The 21,499-nt window shown below is 55.1% G+C and overlaps 1 protein-coding gene across 1 annotated transcript; it reads left to right on the top strand.

The window, feature by feature from the left end:
• The first annotated feature begins 15,992 nt into the window (after nt 1-15,992).
• On the top strand, nt 15,993-16,772 carry LOC140221895 (uncharacterized). Its single transcript, XM_072291848.1, is given in 2 exon segments — nt 15,993-16,602; nt 16,605-16,772. Coding segments are annotated over 2 exon segments (699 nt in total). The 5' UTR covers nt 15,993-16,071.
• The last annotated feature ends 4,727 nt before the right edge of the window (nt 16,773-21,499 follow it).

Raw genomic sequence — 21,499 nt, 5'->3', positions numbered from 1 at the left:
CGGGGCCGAGCGACAGACGTTACAGCAAGGAGTGGCCGTGAGCGCACTAAAGATGTCGGGGAAAGTCGGGACGAGCGGCACGCCCCGTCCATGCCACTAATCAAGGCCAGTTCACTCATCACCGATAGGGACGTCAGCAATGGCTCCTGTCCCATTCACTGCCACGGGGTTGGTGGACGGGACGGGAGCAGGCCAGGCCGTTCGTAAGCGGCCCACGCCGCATAGGAGCCACTGTACAGGGTGTGCAAAGCCTAGGACCGGCCAAGGGGATAGGAAAAGGAAGCCTCTTGGTGTAAGGAAGACCCGACCACGCCACAACTCCCAACCTGAGAGGTCGGGGACCCCCTTTATTTCTAAACATTGTCGCCCGGTCCTTGGTCTATAAAAAGGCAACCAGGCCTCTTTTCTCACTCTCTGGCATTCATTCACACACACGCACCCACGCATCTCTTGCTTACAAGCACCCCATTGTAAGCCCAGTGCACTCAATCCAAGGAACACGACTCCTGCCGAAATTGGACGTAGGGATCTTCCCGAAGCAGTATAACTCCTTATCTCTTGTGTGCTAGCCAACGGAAGTGAGGAGAGCGGAGCTTACTATCACTAGTTGGCGGTACGAAACACCGACAGTTGGCATGCCAGGTAGGGGGCAGTCGCGCATTCCTCGCTAGCTTTCGATGGTTTCTTTCGGTTTTAGTGCCGGTGGTGGCGCCGCCCCGGGAAATACCATCCTCTTCGGGAGCCTTGAGTTCATCATTGATGCTGGGGGTGAGCTACGGCCTGTTCCCAGCTTCCTCCCATCCCAAGCATTTCGCTTTGGGAGCCTGGATTTCATCTCCGACCAGCTAGGTTAGCTGCACCTCTTTGAGCAGGGATTCCCTGTCCAGCCTGAGTTGGCGGCGGAGCTGCCCTGTGGCGACCTTGCCATCTTGCCCATCGACGGTGACACCCTACCACGTCAGATCGATGCCCACCTTGGGGTGAACCCCGAGCCAGAGGCCTGCCAGCACACCTTCTATGTGCTGGCCAACATCTTCACCCAGCTCTTGGGGGATGCCCCGCTTCCCTAGAGAATGAGTTTTGGGACCCTACGGTTTAGTTGCCGTATGGTCTCTAGGATGCTGCCTAGCTTTTCCAGCTAGACCTCGAGCTTTGGCTGTGCCCTGCCCCCATGAACCTGTGTTTGTCGGAGCGGTAGAGTATGTACCGGCATCCTTCCATGACCTGATGGAGGCTCGCTTCACGAGTAGTTTGTCGTCGGAGATAGAGATTGTGAACCGCGATAACTTGTCATGAGAATGCTTCATGGCAGAGCTTGCTGCCCACACCCCGCCTGGGGATCAGCACCCCTAGCCGCACCAGCTCACTGTCAAGCAGTGGGAGGATTACCTCCGCGTGAAGGCGGAACGCCTCACCGCTGAGGCAGCGGAGCTAGACAACCCCTGCGCAGTTGGAGCATGATCATGCCAAGCTGAGCAAACAACGAGGCGAGCTAGCGGGCGGCGTAGCCCATGACTGCTCACGCCGCATGCATGAGCAAATCATGTGCGACAGGGACGGTCTCCACCACTTCGTGGGAGCCAACCAGAACGTGGGTGCCGCAGCGATGATCTTGCGCTTGATCGCCGAGCCGCAGGACCTTGAGGGCTTGCGTATTCATTGTGAGCTCAAGGGGTTGCTCGAGACTACAGCGGTCTAGCAGGCGGAGAGCTCCTTCTAGTGGAGGCAAGGGGCGAGCAGCAGCCACCGCACATGAAGCGGGGGCGGCCCCTAGGCTTCCCGCACACCATACGCTGCCACAGAAGGCCGCCAAGGAATTGGCCATCCTGAGGAAGGCGCGAGGGTGCCACGACGACCCACCGCCTTGGCGCACAGCCGCCCTAGTAGCACCCATGATGCGTGATGCACCATACAAGTGCGGCGTTGCAGACGAGCGAAGTCTGACCGACAGCGTCACCACGACTGTGATGACCACCGTGGCCGCCACGACCGCTAGTATGGGCGCTTGCGCTCCTCGACCCCGGATGGCCTGGGCCTGAAGGAATTCGGGGGAAGGATACACTCTGACCAATATTAGCAAATATGCTGGGGACACGAATCCCAGCGTCTGGCTTGAGGACTACCGACTCACCTACCAGGTCGGCGGCGCCAACGATGATGACTTCATCATCCAGTACCTGCCGATCTTTCTCGCAGATTAGGCGCGGGCGTGGCTAGAGTACCTCTAGCCAAACTGCATCCACAGCTTGTCTGACCTCCACCGAATCTTCATCGGCAACTTCTAGGGTACGTATACTCGACCCGGCAACTCTTGGGACCTCAAGAGCTGCAAGCAGAAGCTGGGTAAGACTCTTCAGGAGTACATTCGCCACTTCTCCCGGTAGTGCAACAAGTTGCCCGATGTGGTCGATGCCGACATGATCGGGGCATTCATCTCGAGGACCACCTGCGAGACCCTCGTCCACAAGATCGGGTGTGTCAAGCCCCACTCCACCAAGGAGCTGCTGGGCATCGCCACCAACCACACCTCCGGAGAGGAGGCGGTGGTCATGATCTTCAATAAGGGGAGAGGCGCTGCTAGGCATGATGGCGAGGGAGGAGGCGGTCCCTCTCACCACGATGGTAAGAAGAAGAACAAGAAGCGCCATGAGGGTGGCCTAGTGGCGGCCGTCGACCGCCTCGGCAAGCAGTAGAAGGGGGGATGCCCAGCCCCGACCACTTCGAGAAGATGCTCGAGGGACCGTGCCTGAACCACGGCTACCTCACAAAGCACATCTACAAGGACTGCAACCTCTTGAAGAGCTACCTAAGGGTGACCTCAAGGTCGACGCAAAAGGGAAGCAGCCACCGAATGCCGATGTCAACGCCGGGGAAAAGGACACCTTCCCCGAGCCCCGAAACTACCTCATGATCTTCGATGGCTTGGACTTCTATGGGATCCGCAAAAGGAAGAACACAGCCAGGCAGGTACTGAGTGCTGACCCCATCATCCCGACCTACTTGAAGTGGTCGGACACAACGATTATCTTTGACAGGACGGATCACCCCAACCACATCGGGGCGCCCGAGAGGCTTCCTCTCGTGGTGGCCCTGATCATTGCCAACTGCCGTCTGTCCAAGATCCTCATGGACGGAGGCTCCAACCTCAATATCATGTACATTGCCACCCTGGATGATATGAAGATCCTGAGGTCAGAGCTCCGACCAACTGGGGCCCCATTCCATGGGGTCATCCCGGGGAAGCAGGCGGTCCCCCTGGTGCAGATCGACCTGCCCATCATGTTTGGAACCTGCGCCAACTTCCGTACCAAGATCCTCACATTTGAGGTGGTAGACTTCAAGGGGTCCAACCACGCGATCTTTGGGAGGACATGCTTTGCCAAGTTTATGGCGATCTCGAACTGCACCTACCTCAAGCTCAAGATCCCCGGGCCCCGAGGCATGATCACAGTCATCGCCAACCACGAGGTCGCACTTCTCTACGATGTAGAGAACTGCAAGCTACAGACACAGACCATCCACTCCCTCGAGTTCTTTGAGATCCAGCATACCACAAAGGAGGTCGCCTCGGACTCCAACAAGGCCTCAACCTCGGGGGCCTTCAAGCTCACGGAGGATGCCAAGGTGGTCCAGATTGACCTTGAGGACTCCAACAAAGTGGCACGGATTGGCACCGTACTATCCACCAAATAGGAAGGCGAGCTCATCAACTTCCTATGTGAAAATCGGGACATCTTCGCATGGAAACCCTCTGACATGCCAGGAACCTGAGGAAAGTCGCCGAGCATGCCCTCGACATCAGGCCGGACGCCCGACCTGTAAAGCAACGCCTGCGCCACTTCAACGACGGGAAGCAGAAGGCCATTGGCAAAGAGATCGCCCAGCTCCTAACAGCTGGGTTCATCAAGGAGGTCTTCCACCCCGAGTGATTGGCCAATCCCGTGTTGGTGAAGAAGAAGAACGGCTCCTGGCGCATGTGCGTGGACTACACGAGCCTGAACAAAGTGTTCCCAAAGGTCCTATACCTATTGCCCCCCATTGACTAGGTGGTTGACTCAACCACGGGGTGCGAGGTCATCTTCTTCCCTGACGCCTACTCGGGCTACCATCATATCGCAATGAAGGAGTCCGACCAGCTCGCGACCTCCTTTATCACTTTGTTCGGTGCGTACTACTACGTCACGATGCCGTTCGGACTCAATAACATGGGCTCCACATACCAGAGGTGCATGAACTGCTGCCTCGACCACCTGGTCGGGGACACGGTGGAGGTCTACATCAACAACATCTTCATCAAATCCCGCAAGACAGAGTAGCTCACCGCCAACCTGAGAGACACATTTAAGTGTCTTCACCGCTACAACATCAAGCTCAATCCGGAGAAGTGTGTCTTCAGGGTGCCCAAGGGCAAGCTCTTGGGCTTGATCGTCTCCGAGCACGGCATTGAGGCCAACCTGGAGAAAGTTGCTGCCATCAAGAACTTGGGGCTGATCACCAACCTCAAGGGCGGTCAGAAGCTAATGGGGTGCCTGGCCTCCCTAAGTTTCTTCATCTCGCGGCTCGGGGAGCACAGCATGCCTCTATACAAGCTACTAAAGAAATCCGACCAATTCTGTTGGAACGACGAGGCTCAGGAGGCTTTTGACAAGCTCAAAGCCTTCCTGGCCACCCCCCAACCTTGGTCTCCCCAACCCTGGAGGATCCCTTGCTACTCTACATCGCCGCGACCACACAAATGGTTAGCGAAACACTAGTCATAGAACGCGAGGAGCTCATGCACGACCTCAAAGTGCAGAGGCTGGTGTATTTTGTCAGTGAGGTACTGTCCGACATCAAGGTACGCTCCCCTCAAATCCAGAAGATGATGTACACCATCTTAATTTCAAAGCACAAGCTTATCCGCTACTTCGAGAGCCACCCGGTCATGGTGGTGACGTCGGCGCCGCTCGGGGAGATCATCCAGAACCGCGACGCCTCTAGTCACGTAGCTAAATGGGCAATAGAGCTCATGGGCTACCTGATCAGCTATGTGCCAAGGACTGCGATCAAGTCGCAGGTCCTTGCTAACTTCATCACAAAGTGGACTGAGACCCAGACCCTCCCACACCTGACCAGCCATGAGTTCTAGACAATGTACTTTGATGGGTTGGTCATGGCGGTGGGTGTGGGGGCTGGCATCATGCTCACCTCCCCAAAAGGAGACCGCCTCGAATACGCGATCCGCCTCCACTTTCTGGCCACCAACAATGTCGCCGAATATGAGGCCCTCATCCATGGCCTCAAGATCGCCTCCGAGCTGGGTGCTCGTCGCCTTTACATCAGGGGCGACTCGAAGCTGGTCGTTGACCAAGTCATGAAAGAAGCCTCATGTTGTGATGAGAAGATGGTCGCCTAGTAAGACGAGGTACGAAAGCTTGAGGAGAAGTTCGATGGCCTCGAGTTTCACCACGTCCTCAGGTGCGACAACCTCACCACTGATTTCCTAGCGAGCACGACCCGCCAGGGGTCTTCATCAATGACGCCCATGAGCCATCGATCAAGCTCACTAAGGCGCCCATCCCTTCATCCGATGCAGCCCACCCCGAGCCAGCGGCGAAGCCAGCCGCGGGCGCCCCCGACCTCGAGGTTGTGGCGCTCGAGCCTGGCTAGACCACGCCCTTCCACGACTACCTCCTACGGGACACCCTCCCCGCCGGCGCCACTGAGGCCCTCCACCTCGCCAGATGCGCGAAGACCTTCGTGGTCATCCGGGAGGAGCTCTACAGGCGCAGCCCGTTAGGCATCCTCCAAAAATGTATTCCCACCAACTAGGGTTCGGAACTGCTTCTGGAGAAACACGCCGGCATCTGCGGCCACCACAGGGCCCCAAGGTCGCTGGTCGGCAAGGCATTCCAACAAGGCTTCTACTGGCCCATGACGATGGTAGACGCCCAGCAGATCATCCGCTCCTACAAGGGATGCTAGTACTATGCCCGGCAAACACATGTGCCAACCCAATAACTGCAGACCATTCTGATCACATGGCCCTTTGCAGTGTGGGGCCTTGACCTGGTCGGGCCCTTCAAAAGAGCACCCGGGGGCTACACCCACCTCCTCGTAGTGGTGGATAAATTCACCAAGTGGATCGAGGCAAAGCCCATCACCAAGGTCACATCTGCTGCCACAGTCGAGTTCTTCCTTGACATTGTCTACAGCTTTGGGGTCCCGAACTCCATCGTCACCGACAATGGCACGCAATTCACGGGAAGGAAATTACTGCACTTCTGCGATGACTACCACATTTGGGTCAACTGGGCTTCCGTGGCCCACCCGCGCACCAATAGGTAGGTCAAGCGGGCCAACGGCATGGTCCTCCAAGGCCTCACGCCTCGCATCTTTGACAGGCTCAAGAAGTTCATAGGACGGTGGGCAGGCGAGGTGCCCGCGATGCTCTGGAGCCTAAGGATGACCCCGAACAGATCCACGGGCTTCACACCTTTCTTCATTGTGTACAGCGCTGAGGCCATCCTCCCTACCGACCTCGATTATGGGGCGCCACGGGTCAAGGCATACGACGAGGCAAGGTCGGAAAAAGCTCGCCAGGACGCACTCGACTAGCTCGACAAGGCGCACGATGTGGTAGTCCTCCGGTCAGCCAAGTACAAACAGGTCTTGTGGTGCTACCACAGCAAGAGCGTGAGGGGGTGGGCTTTTCAGGTTGGCAACTTGGTCCGCTGAAGGGTCCAAGCGACAAAAGGAAGGCACAAGCTCACGCCACCATGGGAGGGACCCTACACCATAGCCAAGGTCTTGTGCCCGAGGGCTTACTGCCTCAAAGACAAGGATGGCTATATTGCTTTTACCCTTAGATTTGTCTTTCAAATGTTGTACAAACACTCTGCACCATGCAATTATAATAAGCGGCATGCTCGATTAAGTTCGCAATTTTCTTTTCTAAACCTCTCCTGGCCTAGCAGCCCGTGCTGACCTACGAAGGGAATCGGCGCGTCCTACTCACGGGGACTACTTGCATGCATATGCACTCCTGGATCGCACTTGTGTGCACCTCCCACGATCCCAACCCGCGTCACTCGACCGACTAGGCCAAAAGCAAAGTCTTCCGCGGACTAGTCCCTGAACTTCGTTGCGCATGGAAAAGTGGCAATGGTGAAGCACGTGCAGAAAGGAATCAAATTTTGAAGCAAATTCATGACCTAAAACATTCAAGTTCATTACAGGGCCACGCGCTCGATGCAAGAATAAAAATAAAACTTAAACATCTACTCCGCAAGGGCTTTAGGAGGGATCTCGCCCTGGATTGCAGCCGGAGAGATTTGCTTGACCAATGCCTGCGCTCCAGGCGTGACCACCTCCCCGAGCTGTGTCAGCTCCTTGGAGGTGTGGTTGCTGGCGTACTCGCTCCCAATGGCGGCAAAGTCCATGCCATTATAATGAGTGGCTACCGAGGTCAAGGAGGTATGGGCGCCCTGGTAGAGCACCTTCGTGATCAGGTCATCCACCCGACCACACACCGTCTCAAGCTGCTCCACGAGGGGACCTTCCAGGACCACCCCCACGAACAAGTGGGCCTATAGCACCTCCTACGCGCCCCCAAGGGCCTCAAGCTCCCTAGTCACCTCCTGCAAGTAGGTGCCGGCCACTACCTGTTCCTCGGTGGTAGTAGCAAGCTTGGTGTGCAGAATTGCATCAGCAACCGTCTGAGTCAAGACCGACGCAAGACCAGCAAATCCAAAAAGACAAGCACATCGGAAGAAAGTGAGAGCATACCATAGTAGGACTCTCGGAGGGTTTGGGCCTCGATGTCGATGGCCTGGTGCACCCTCTCGGCCGCAGCGCGCGCATTCTCCGCTCCCTGCGCCACGCGCTCCAGTGCTGCCAAGCGCATTGCCATTTCCTTGGCTTGATGAGCGTGCTCAGCCGATAGCTCCTACTCCTAGGTCATGCGCTCTTGGGCCTCCTTCTTCGTGGCCTCAGCCACCAGTGCCGTCTCAGTGGCAACAAGGAGAGCACACTGCTCTAATTCCCGTGCCACCTCCATCTCTGACCTGGCCGTGGCTAAGGCCTCCTAAAACCGCTCCACCTCGGCGCGTGCGCCCCCAGACGCAGCCAACTCCTCCTCCAGCCTTCGCCAATTAGTGACCTCCTCCACCTGCAGCTGGTGCACAGCATGCCGGAACCGCAATTTCCTTGTGAATTGATCCATCAACTCCTAGTGAGGACATGCTAAACCAGGAGTCACAGCATTGGAGGGCAGAGAACAGCTAAGCTCGAACGCGAAGAAAGAGAGGTGAGGGAAGATTACCTATTCACACGGTAGAACCTCCTCGCCCATCACCCCAAATGTGCCCTTCACCACCCCCATGGCCACGCTGAGCCTTGGCGAGCTCTTCGCGCACTCGACACCCATGCTCAAGTGCGCTCCCCCATGATGCCATTACTTGGACATCATCAAGGGCAAACAGCGCCTTGCCCGGGCGCCGGGGGTGCTCCTAGGTGAGCGTCAGGCCTCCACCTAGCGCCGGCACTGGCCCGACTAGAGCCACCTGAAGCCGAACGGCGTGGTCAGGCCACGACCTCATGAAGCGCCACGGACTGCCCGGACGCCACCTCTGCGCCGCCAGCACCGGCGGCCACCTCTGATGACGAGGAGTTTGCCAGGACTACCACCTCCAAAGACGCCGCCCTCACCACATGAGCCTCCGCGGCCACCAAGCTCTCATCAGCCTCCTCTAAAGGAGTGGTGAAGGGCAGCGTGGTGATCGGCGGTGGTGCAGGGTTGGCCACCATAACAAGTGGGGCGCTCGATGGGGCAACTGGAGCCGCCGGCATCACCGCGCCCGTGCCCTCAACGCTGGCTGGCGGCAGCCGGGTAACCGATCCCACAAAACCAACCGACGTGGGCACCACCACGAGACCGGGAACGAACTCCCTGTGACATGAAGCCGCGGATCAACCAAAAATTCAAGCAAAAAAGCATGAAGTGGGCACATGGCCTTAACGCAAAAGGTATAGATGAAAGTCGAACTTCTAACCTATCCGATCGCTGCAAAGGAAGGGGAGCGTACGGCACTGCAGGGCCTCCCGCCTTGGCTAAGGGCACCATCCTGAGGGACGTCCTCGGGGACCTCACGAGTTACCGCCTCACCTCCCGCAGATTGGGAGGCTGCGGCGGCATCCTCGAGCTCTTGAGGCTGCGGGGCTGCAACTTTCACCTTCGACCTTGGTGGGGTGGCTGTGGTTGCCGCACCCTCTGACGCCAGGGACTGCAGTGTTAGCGCGGAGCTCCCACCAGTGCCGAGAGCCTTACCCGAGCCTCTGTTCGCTAAGGGTGTGCTTGCCACGACAGACTGGCAGCCACCGCTACCGAGCCCGCCCCACCGCTGAAGGAAGAGAAGGGCACCAACCTCCTCGGCATGATTGGTGAGGCATTGGGCAGCGTTGGCGGCAGCTTCTCTGGGGCACCCGACCCACGGCCTCGGCCGGCAGGTGACCATGACCTCCCGGAATGGTGGCCATTTGGGTGTGAAGGGGGCTGATCGGGCCCTCGACGGGAAGGAGCTTGGGCACGCTTTGCGCTCGTCCCGGTGCTCGAATCAATGGCGCCTCACTTCTAGGATGCCTGGCATTGCAACAGGGCCACGCTCCTGCTTCCCCCACTCTAGTCCTGACCTCTCTCTTGGAGGTCGGAGGAGGGAGCTCAGGGAGGCCCTCCTGTGGTCCAAAAAGGACCCCCTGGTCAAAAAGATTGTCGAGGCTGAGCACGTCCTCGCTCCTACTTTCACCTGCATCCTCCTCCTCCTCCTCCTCCTCATCATCATCATCGGAGGGCAATCCCGCATCACAACGCATGTGGTGACGCTTCACGCTCTCACGAATCTTCTTCTCATGCGCGCAAACTTCCCTATCGCGCTTGTGCCGCCACTCTTGGGCCACTCTTGGGCGGTGCAGAGCTCAGTGGCGGCAGACTCGACGCCCCTAGGGTTGCCGTCCGGGTCAAGGAACAGGGACACCGGCTGCCTGAGCCCCTACGCACCAATAGTAGCTTGGGCCTCCGAACGCTCGCGAATGGAAAATGTAGTAGGAAAGGGACCATATCGGGGACTCACCAGATAAGGAGGGGAATCCCTCGAAAAGGCTTGTGGGTGCCCCACCAGGGTTGCGGGCACTGACTCACGGATGTCGATCAGCTCCCTCACCCGCGCTGAGAACTCGTGATCAGGGAGGATCCCACGGGCGCTCCCAGGAGTTTTCCGTCTCATCGGAGTACTTGAAGAAGCGGTGGGCCCTCCTCTTGAGAGGCAACATCGGCCGCTCAATGAAGGTCCAGATGACCCCCACGCCGGTCACCTCCGCTTGCACCCTCTCTGCTAGCACCTTTATGATGGCATCCAACTTGTCCTTGTCAGGTTTCGGGCAGCCCCACCGCCATGACTCCTGCCACATCGGGGATCTGCTGGTGAATGTCGGTAGTTTGCCGGCACCCTCCTCGAGGCCATAGCTAGGGTCGCGGATGTAGAACCAATTGGCGTGCTACCCGCAGTTGGAATCATTCGCCCGGATCTTCAGATACTTGTCCGTATACCCAAGGCGCATCCGAATGGTGACGCTACCCATTGGCATGAGCTCGTCATCACCGAAGCTCACCTTCCGCTTCCGGATCTTGATGATCCACCGGAAGAGCGATGCGTGAGGGGTGATGCCAAGGAAGTCCTCGCACACCACCACAAAACTGGCAAGCTGCAGTAGCCCATTGGGGTTGAAGTGCTGCAACTCGATCTGAAGGCCATGAACAAACCCCTGGACGAAGGGGTGCGCCGGCAGCCCAAACCCCCGGGTGTGGAACTCAAGAAGGGAGGCAATCTCCCTGGACTCGGGTTGCGGGCTGGCCTCCCCTATGGCAGTGCGCGATCCAGCCTCCTCCTTTGGTGGGAGGCATCCCATGGCCACCAGCTCTTGCAGCTTCTATTCCGTCACGACCGAAGAGACACATGAGCTCATCATCGGAGGAAGGACGGAGGATGGACACCGGCGTGCAGAGGGAGATGCGCGCAAGCAAACCACGAGAGTCACCAGGTCACCCCCACAACTCCTCTTCTCTCTCTCTCTCTCTCTCTCTCTCTCGCTCTCCTAGCTGCTTGAGCACGGCTACTAGGCAAATGGCCGGAGGAAGGATAAACAAATGGAAAGAATAAGGAGGAGAGGAGAGGCGGCGGATTTAAGGGTGCAGCCTTAAGGAGGCCAATCATCCCCTTTGAGCAACTGTGCGGGGTGGTAGGCCCAGCCCATAAGGTGATGTTGGAAATGTGTGTGCCAAGGGCGCGACATTCACGCATGGCCCACGCCATCAAGGCACGACAAGATGTGATGATGCAACTGCCAGGCGGCGCCTCGTCTCCCATGCAGCGCCCCTCAGCTGCTCTGCACCGATGGTTGGGCCAAGCCCAAGCATCAAGCTCGTAGCCATCCTGAGGCCCAACTAAGCCTAGAGTTAGGGATGGATGGGCTGAGAGAGTCCCAACGACTGTGAGTCAGGACGTCACGTGGCCCCCAACCTCCACCCATCGTATATGAGTCCTGATGACAAGTCCGCCCCGGGTATTCTCGATGAGGGAAGGCAATGAGCCAAATGAGCGTACAACCAGGATTAACAGGACGTCTTCCAGCGAGACATAGCCGAACTTTCCACAAATTGGAGAGGTGATCGGGTCCCGCTCAGATTTCTCAGTGATGCTCGAACGAGCGCACTTGCCTGACCAGCCTGGTTGGAAAGGAGCCGCTCCCCATGAAGGGACCATGTGGGGCATGATCCCGACCACACTAGCGCACTGCCCGGGGAGCAGCGCGCCCAGGGGCTCGGAGCGACCAGCCCCCGAGGCCAAGCAAGCCATTCGCAATATACACCGGAGACAGAAATTATTATTTCATGGAACAAACATTACAAGAAGGGTGTCCAAATCCATGTACAGATACAAAAAACGCTGGTGTTGCCGAGCAAGGCAACACTTGGGGTCCACGGGGAATGCTACTACAAGGACGGCATGAAGTGGCGGACGCTCACATCGCTGAGTTTCTTGTAGCATCAGCACCTTGGGGGCCGCCTATGTGGAGGTGGTATCGAGGATGAGAGCACTTTCAGCTCCAGCAAGCGATGCCACCATCTCCCCTGGCAAGAGAGCCAGCCATGGCCGCTCTCAAAGCCTCCCATCGGAAGCAAGAGGGGGGCTGTAGTTGTACCCAACAGGCACAGGAGTAGCATCATGGCGGCCATTACAAGAAATGTGTTGATCTATGATGAAAATTTTATGACACATTTGTTCTCATCATCGATCTATGGTGTTTCTTGATGAAAACATCATAAAGTTTGACATCTGAGCAAATTTAGTGACAAAGTATCGAAACGTCATAAAATGTGCGACTGTAGCCAAAAAGAAATTATCACTCCCTATTAAATGGTGGTTTTGTGATGATATAAAATCCGCGAAAATGTCATAAACCAACCAGGATCCCAGATATAAGTTTGAGCTGATAAATAGGATGATAAAATAAAAAGGAAAACACGCTCCTCCCGTGGGTCGAACCTGTTACCGATCAAATCGGAAGTCTTTACCACAACCGGGTCCCACATGTAAGTTTTAGGTGAGTTGGTGGTAGAAGTTTTGGTAAGTTATGTTAGTGTAGATGAAAATAGGAAAGGAAAATAAAAAGGAAATAGTGTCAATAGCTAGGCTCGAACCTTTGACCTCTTGAAAGTGCTGAGACAACACTACCACTGAGACATGAACTATGTACATTTTTTCAAAAGGACATAGTTTATATATTTTGGTTCTAATAAGTGTGGTCCACATGCCAGTTGCAGGCCCATTTCTCGACATGGCGTACACTAATGCAAGAGACTTGCCGGCACCACGCTCCTGTTGGCTGTGGCAAAGGCTAGAGCTAGCGTCGGTGTACAGATCTGCAACCGCCCGCGGTGGGAATGGCAAATCCTAGTGGACCTAGTGGTGAAGGGAGGATGAGAAGGAGGTCCGGTGAGGTCAGTCCCCTATTTTTTTGTTGCTACTTTCCCCTATCGTCCTAGGAAAGGGGATTTCTGGATTTGGGGATCTGGGTTGAAGATACTAGATTCCAATTTTGTCGTGCCCTTAGGTTTGCATTCCGATTGGTGTTAGAAGTTGATAGACTATAGTTTATGAAGTGATTCTCTATCCTGATTTTAAGAGTTTATGCTAGAGAATCAAAGAAAATCACTTTCAGCCATAAAATTACTTCTCTGAAAGAATCAGCTCCCAAAGGTGCATAGAAAAAAATCATGTATCTAGTTTATAATTTGATAGGTTAAGGTATTTTATTAGCCTCCATAGGTGCTTGGAGTCACTGATAACTACAGATCGCCGTTGTCTGATCGTGATGTTATCATTGTGGATCCTGAAAACAAGTGCAAGCCCGAGTTGCCTTTCTATGTGAGGTATAATTGGACACTAGACCACCCTGGGCGCTGGTATGAATGCTGTTGTGAGGTAAACAATAACTTGTTTTAATTCTAATAAACCTTACTTCTACTTTTGATGTTAGTAGTGTTGTAAATGGTGAATTGTATGAATGTATTCGGTGTCTGCAGAATGAAGGGATGAAATGCATGTCGTTTAGTGGGTTGATCCTGAATAGGATCAAAGGACTAAAAAAGTTCTGGTGAAGCTAATGAAGAGGAAGGAAAAAGCTGAAGAGGAAGCAAGGTCATGGAAAGAAGCATGGAGAATTGCTAAGAAGAAGGCCAGTGACACAACTAATGAGCTGCACTTGATGAAGCGATACTTTGTGGAGGCAACCAACTCCCTTATGAACACGAGAAAGAAAATAAGAAATGATGCAGTGCTGAAGGAGCTAAAAATGGAAACCCCTTATAGCGATTATGATGCAAAGAAGTGGAAGGAAGAATACGCAAAGTGTTGCATGGAGCTTGAAGAGACTGCCGTTGAGTTGCAGAAGGTGAAGGAACACCTAGACCAGGCCACCAATGTGATGAAGAGGATCAAGCAATCGATGTTGGAGGCTAAATATAGAAGGAAACTCATCAGGGATGATTAAAGGCATAATGCCACTGATTAGGCCAAATTATGATGAATGGCTATAACATGCCATCTTATGAAACTTGTTGGTGCTGTGATATTTGCTGCTTGTTGCTGTTGTGAACTTTGTAGCGATGAATGGCTATAACATGCCATCTTATGAAACTTGTTGCTGCTGTGATGTTTGTTGCTTGTTACTGCTGTGAACTTTGTAGTGATGAATGGCTATGACATGCCATCTGATTATGCTGCTTTGGTTTAATCTACTTGTTGACACCAGATTTTGGCTGATAAAATCCCATAAAGAAGAGGTAGGCATAATGAAGAAAGTGCATGTAGAGAGGGTACGTGATGCCACTGATGATGACAACACCATAAGGCTATCGGAACGTGAGAATGACATCGAGACATTGACAGTACCGCGGGCTGCCTTGTTTTGTGTCGGAGTCGACATATTGAGGAAGATGAGGTTCTGCGTGGACACGGCACGTCAAGGTTGTCCTCTGGTCCAACGGCAAGGACGGCGTGCCCATGCACACGTACCAGGTGTAGCTGCATGTGTGTTGTGCACTTGCATGTTGCAATTACATGCACATACGATGATATGAGTTGATAGCAAGGAGCCTAAACCATGAGAAGTAGGCCAAAGTGATTAGAATATACAAGGCATGGATTTTGGTATACTTTGCATGCCACATCGTTGGAGGAAGTCTGGTTAATCACGCATGCAGATCGACCTTTTTGCAGACAGGTCGAAGGAATCTTCATTAGCAAGGATTCTACATAAGAGAAATTAGAGTCCATGTATCTTAGTATTTCCTATTGTTTAGATATTTATTGTTAGGCAAGTTTTGGTACAGCTCAACTAGGAGTCATTAGTCCAGGGTATAAAAATGTACCCCCTGGCCATTATAATAGACAATCAATTAATCAATACAACCTTTCGGTGCTATGTCGCTAAAACCCTAGGACTATGAGTAGAGTAGATTCGACAAGTTCCTTCTAGCACGCAAGGCTGCATCAGCTTCGATCTCGAGCGAGCTTGTAAGTACCGTCACCCGGTCATTACGACCTCTATCAGAACTTTCTAAGTTAAGTCTTATATTCTGATATTGTTGTGTGGCAAGTTATCAAGTTATCTTAGATTGCAAGTAGAACTTTCTAGGCTTTGTCCAATATTCTGCTTGTTTTTGACATTGCTCAAGTTATCGAATGGCTTAGATCTGGTTAGGTTGTCTTCATCAGTTCCCTTGCCTTATTTAAACGTTCACAGTTATTAGATCGTATTGGCTGGTAGACTCTGCATGCTTTTACTGCTTTATATATGCTAGGTCTAATAGATCTATACCCTGCCCATCGTATTGCTAACCATTAGGCCTCTGACATAGCATGCTAACATTGAGAGCTGATGCTTCGGTCGGATCTTATCCATATCTCATGGAAGTATGATGACATCATTGAGCTGATAGGGGCGCATGCGAGGCCTTGCTGCCGCGAACCTGTCCGTTCAAACTAACGGGTTGAAGTTAATACCCTCTCACCATGTTACCTTGTCTAAGTTCAATTCCACGGACATGACATTGATTAGACTTTGTTACCTTAGTTGACTTGCAAGCGGTGGAAAGAGTTCTTTGATGATTTTGCTCTAGTCTTTTATATTGTCAGATTGAGGTTAATGCCCTCTCATTTATATTGCCTTGTCTAAGTTCAATAACTTATCAAGACATTAATTAAGATTTGTTAATGTATCTGGCTTGTGTACAGTCAACATCGGTTGGTCCTTATTGCTATGTTCTAATCTTTTAAGTTAGTAGATTGATGCCAATGCTCTCTCATTCATGTTACCTTGTCTGAGTTCAATACACTTATTAAGACATTGGCTAGATCTGTTAGCTTATCTGATAAGAGCGTGGTTAATGAGGGCTACCTTTTATGGCTGTTATGTTACAATGCTTTATTTTAGCCCGTCGCCGTCCACTTCGTCGTCTACGACGGTGCGGACAGGATGTTCGGCGTCCACACGATTATTGGCCTGCCCCGAACCGCCCTCGCCGTCAGGGACGACGACGGCGAGTGGAACGACTGGGACTACCCGGCACTGCTCGGCCCCGACGCCAAGATGCTCGAATCGTCGCCGAACACCAACCCGGTCCTCCATGGCGGCTTGCTGTACGTGTTGTTCGATGACGGGAAACTGGCTGTGTACGACGAGTCCAGGCACCGCGACGATGGGTATTTTGAGATCCTTGACAAGCCCACGGCCTTCGGTTTACAGTGTGAAGACAGATAACTGTTCGAGTCTGACGAAGGCGAACTCATGGCCGTCCTCTTTGGCCGGCGTGGGGCGCCGGTGCACGTCGTCAAGCTCAACGAGCAAGAGATGGAGTGGGAGGAGGTGGAGACCCTCAGAGGGCGAGCCTTGTTCACCGGCACGCTCACCACGTTGATGAGGAAGACCAAGGTCAAGTGGATGAAAAACAAGGTCTTCTTCCCGAGACTCTATGAGTGGCCCGAGACTGTCCAAGTTGACATTGTTGATCGCGCGACGGCGAGCTGGCTTTCGTACCAACGTCTGGGGTGGGCATAACGCCGGTGGCCAAAGATGGCAAGAGCATTTGGTCTCATGAACTAGGGTCTAAAGAATCAGCAGAGTTTTGGGATACAGAAAGGGTGGATTATAGTATTTGGGTTGATTTCAATAAATAATATCTTACACAACGCCAATGCTGATGGAGTTTTGGGAGATAGAAGAGTCAATTATAATATTTTGATTTAGACATGTTACAATAAATACGTGTGGATTAGTTTATATCGATGGACATTTGAATTATATTACTTTGATTGATTTCAGTAATTATTTAATTACTTTGATTTCGACCGCTAAAAATAGTTAATTGCATCTATAAAGTATGGAACCCACTTTCTCTCTATGAGCTAACTCTTGAAGAAGAGATAGTGCGCTCTCTACTTCTATCTTCTCTCTTCCATATAAGCAAATTGGTGAGCTGGACTCCTATGGGCTAACTGAGGTGTCCTTGTTAGAGAAGGTCTAACTGAGGAGCTAATCCTGCTATCTTTATAGGCGTCCGGGCATATAACTACCTTAGAAAATCATTTTTTATATAGTAGTGTGCACCTGTATAAGTATCAACATGAATGTCGTATAACACCAAGTAAGCATGTATTATCATCAAACTACATGAGTAAAATGCACCAGAGGTCCATCAACTTGTGAGGAGGTATCATTTAGGTCCATCAACTCTAAAAGTGCATTTTTTGGTCCATAAACTTTTTAAGTCGTTCACCGTAGGTTCATTGCCCTCTATGTTGGCAGTTACTGATGATGCGGTATGCTGACTGGGCATCTCCTGTCTCGTCTCTCTCCCCTCATTGTTCTCAGACATTTTATCGTGGCTTTTCCAACAAGGAGGCTAGTGAACTTCGATGAAACATGCCAGCATGGGCACTAGAAGCTCACCAAGATTCAATTTGCGCAGTTAGTTGGGGTGGACGCGGCCAGAGATGTCCTGCCAACGTGGACGGCGGCGGCTTGTAGTAACTTGCGGGTGCAAAACTTGCGATTCTCCATTGGGTGGCGGACGAAGCTCGAAGAAGAGGGGTCGGTGGTGTAGTGGAGGAGGTGGAGGAGCTTCAAGTGTAGCGATTTGATTTTGGTGAAGCACAGCCGGAGAAATCAGCCGACGGGTTTGCTTCTCAGGTGGAGAAACTGGTGAGGCTGGGCGAGCTGGAGTGGCCGAAAAATGAAGATTGTCGGCGCTGTGGTGCTCGACTGAGACTCTGGTGTGCTTATGTGCGTAGCTTGGGGTGGCGAGGGACGGTGGCAGGGTGCCACAACATGCTTGATGAAATGCCCTAGCCAAAGACCATGAGAAGAGATGAAGATGAAGAGAGGGATCAGAGAGGAGATGCCCAATCAACATGCCATCATCAGTAGCTACCTACATGAAGGGGTATGGACCTGCGGTGAATGACTTAAAAGTTTATGGAAAAAAAAATACACTTTCAAAGTTGATAGACCTAACTGACATCTCCCCAAAAATTGATGTGATAAATCTAGTTATCCGTATCATAAATGTCGGTAATGTTTTATAAATTTGATCTAAGCTTTGCCCTAATCCCGTGGCCGTGGAGTCGTCTTGTACCGTTACGTGTGGTACATGCACCAACCTCAGACATCACCGGAATAATGTACGCAGAAAGTCCTACACAACCACATCTAGCAAATCTTGCTTACATATTTATAATTCTGCTGGTTGAGGGACGGCACAACCGAGTCGTGTAGATCAATATCACGCGTCGAGTGACCACCGCATGGAGACGACGATGGCGGCGGCGCACGCATCTCCGCTGGATCTTGGGCATGCTCCGCTGCTCCTGTTCGACCACGACGGCAAGACGGCCGTCGACGGGACTCAGGCAAGCGACGCCACGTTCTCCTTCTACAGCATCCCCGAGAAGCAGGTGCTGCACACGAGGGTGGACGAGATGAGGGATCACCGCTACTGGACCACGCCGCAGGGCTAGCTGCTCATGGCGGCCCGGGCCTCGCAGGCGACATTCCTCTGGGACCCGTTCACCGGCGCAAGGATCAACCTGCCGCCCGACCGCGAGGGTTTCCTAAAGGGCGACGGCCGCAAGAGATGCCTGCTGTCGCGTCGTACGCCCACGGACCCAAGCTGCCTCGCCCTCGTCGTCGGCTTCACGGGCATGGTGCTCTGGCACTGCCGTCTCGGACGGGACGAACGGTGGCTGAGGCACGAATTCGAGGCCGCGACGTTCGGCACGACCCCTGGCGACGTCTTCTCACGGTGAACAGAGGTTCCGGTAAGAAGTCGAGCGTCACTACCTTGTCGACGAGGTTCGTGAAGAACTTAACACCCACGGACGTAAGTCTCCCCATGGCCCAGAGCACGACGAGAAGGGACGCGCTGCCGGCCGCCGCGATCTCGTTCTCGTGCCTCAGCCACCGGCGGTCGTCTCCTCCTACCCCAAGCCGGCAGTACCAGAAGACCGTCTCCGCAAGCGCGAGGTCGACGACGAGGACGAGGCAGCTCGGTTCGGCAGCGGCGACGGGCTTGCAGGACAGGAGGCATCTCTTGGGGCCGTCGCCCCGGAGGAAGCCCTCGCGGTCGGGGTCAGGCTGATCCTTGCGCCGGTGAACGGGTCCCAGAGGAATGTCGCCGGCGAGCCGCGGGCTGCCATGACGAGCCAGCCCTGCGGCGTGGTCCAGTACCGGTGGCCCTCCATCTCGTCCACCCTCTTGCGTAGAGTTGCTTGCTTGGGATGCTGTAGAAGAGGAACGTGGCATCGTCCCTTGACTGAGTCCCGTCGCCGGGCGTCTTGCCGTCGTTGTCGAACAGGAGCAGCGGAGCTCGCCCAAGGTCCAGCGCCGCCATCGCCGTCTCAAGGTACTCGTTGTCGTTGGTAATGGCAAGATCTGCACAACCTAACCGTGCCGTCCCTGAAATCCTGCATAATGAGACGCCTCCAAACGGGATCTATCATGTCCCGATCCCTATGTGCGGCTGATGGATTTTGGGAAGCTGGATTCTCTCGATCAGACTTCAACCGTACCACGCCTGGACTCTGGCTGCGTACGTTCCAGAGATTCATGAAAATGTATGTTAGTCACGCGCGATCCGGAGCGTACGCGTCGCACAAAGACCTCTCTATCACACTGTCAAGTCAACCCCACACGTCATTGCATTGTCAGGTGCATTCCATGCGTCTTCTTCCTCGTGTTGCAACTCAAATGCGACGCAGCCAGAGCTCCTCTCCCCAGTATAGATGGCCAAACGGGCGGCCCAGCCCGGCCTGGCACGAGCCCGATTAGGCCCAGCTTGCTTAGGCCTAGCCTGTTTAGGCCCGCACAGTAATCGTGCCAGGCCGGCCCGGCCCACGTGCCGAAGGAGCAACCCAGGTCCGGCCTGCTGCCTTCTTAGGCAGGCCGTGCCGACCTGCTAGCCCGGTGGGCCTTAATAGGCTCATCGTGCCCATGCCGGCCTGCCGCACGGCTCCGGCTCCTCTTTTCCCCGCCGCGGCGCCGCCGCGCAGTGGAGGGCCACGGTCCGGCCGGGGGGCGGCGGAGGGCCATGGGACCGGCCGGGGAGGCAGCGGCGGAGGGGCACGGCTCTAGCCCCTCTTTTCCCTACCGCCACAGCTGTGGAGGGCCACGGTCCCGGCCAAGGAGGCAGCGGCGGAGGGCCACGGGACCGGCCGGGGAGGTGGCGGCGGAGGGCCATGGGACCGGCGGAGGGGCACGGCTCCGGGGGCAGGGAGAGGCGCGGAGGCCGCGACGTGCGAGCGACCGGCCGGTCAGGCCGTCGGGGGCAGGGGGAGGCGGCGGAAACCGCGACGAGCGAGGGGCCGGTCGGCCGGGCCACCGGGGGCAGGCCGGCAGGGGGAGGCGGCGGAGGCAGGGAAGGCGCGGAGGTCGCCGGGGGCACGCCGGTAGGGGGAGGCGGCGGAGGCAGGGGAGGCGCGGAGGTCGCCGGGGGCACGCCGGCAGGGGGAGGCGGCGGAGGCACGGGAGGCGCGGAGGTCCCCGGGGGCAAGCCGGCAGGGGGAGGCGCGGAGGCAGGGGGAGGCGGCGGAGATGGAGGCAGTGCGGCAGTGCGGAGCAGCGGAGAGACCGGGGAGGCGGCTCGAAGAAGTAGGAGCGGAGGGGTTCGGTGCGGTGCGGGATTGAGGCAGGCCTGGCAGGCCGTGCCGCCCGTTTATGGCCCACGGGCCAAATGGGACATGCCGTGCCGGGCCAGCCCACGGGCTGAGGCAGCGGCCCAGGCCTGGCCCGTGCTGTAGGCCGGGTCGGCCCGGCCTACAAGGCTGCCGTGCCGGGCCGTGCCTGTACCGGGCCAAAATGTCGTGCCGTGGGCTGGCCCACGGGCTGCGGGCCAAATGGAAATCTATACTCCCCAGCGTCCTTTCGGGGTTCGGTCCTTCGAGGTTTGGGATTCCGAGGCCTCTCGATGGACATAGAGGATGGCAGTAGGAGACCGGACTAGCGGTGGCAGGCGGCCGGCGAGGCGTGCCGACCGGTGCCGCCGGTCGGATGGTGGTGCCGTGGTGGACGGCAGGTGGGCGGTACCGTGCTGAAGAGGTTAGCAAAGGGCAGGAAGGAAGAGGCAGTGACGGGGAGGCGGCGAGCGGGCGACGGGAGGGGCAAGGCGGCGTATGCACCGCCGGCCCAGGGAGGAGGAGGTGTGACGGGCAGCCACAAAGCCGGTGAGCCGTAGAAGATGCGGACATCGGACGGCAGCAGCGCTGGCCATCGTTGAGTCTTCAAGCTATGCGACGGCTGCAAGTTGCAGCTGCGAGCCTGCGACCCCTAGCAACGCCCGAGATTCCCCTGTTTGCAAAGATGAGCCACCGGGAGACGTACTATCACTTGTTAATATTTGACAACAACTGCA

This window comes from Setaria viridis, chromosome 2 (genome assembly GCF_005286985.2).
Source record: "Setaria viridis chromosome 2, Setaria_viridis_v4.0, whole genome shotgun sequence".
Classification (NCBI taxonomy): Eukaryota; Viridiplantae; Streptophyta; class Magnoliopsida; order Poales; family Poaceae; genus Setaria; species Setaria viridis.
This window is presented reverse-complemented; position numbering and strand designations above follow the sequence as displayed.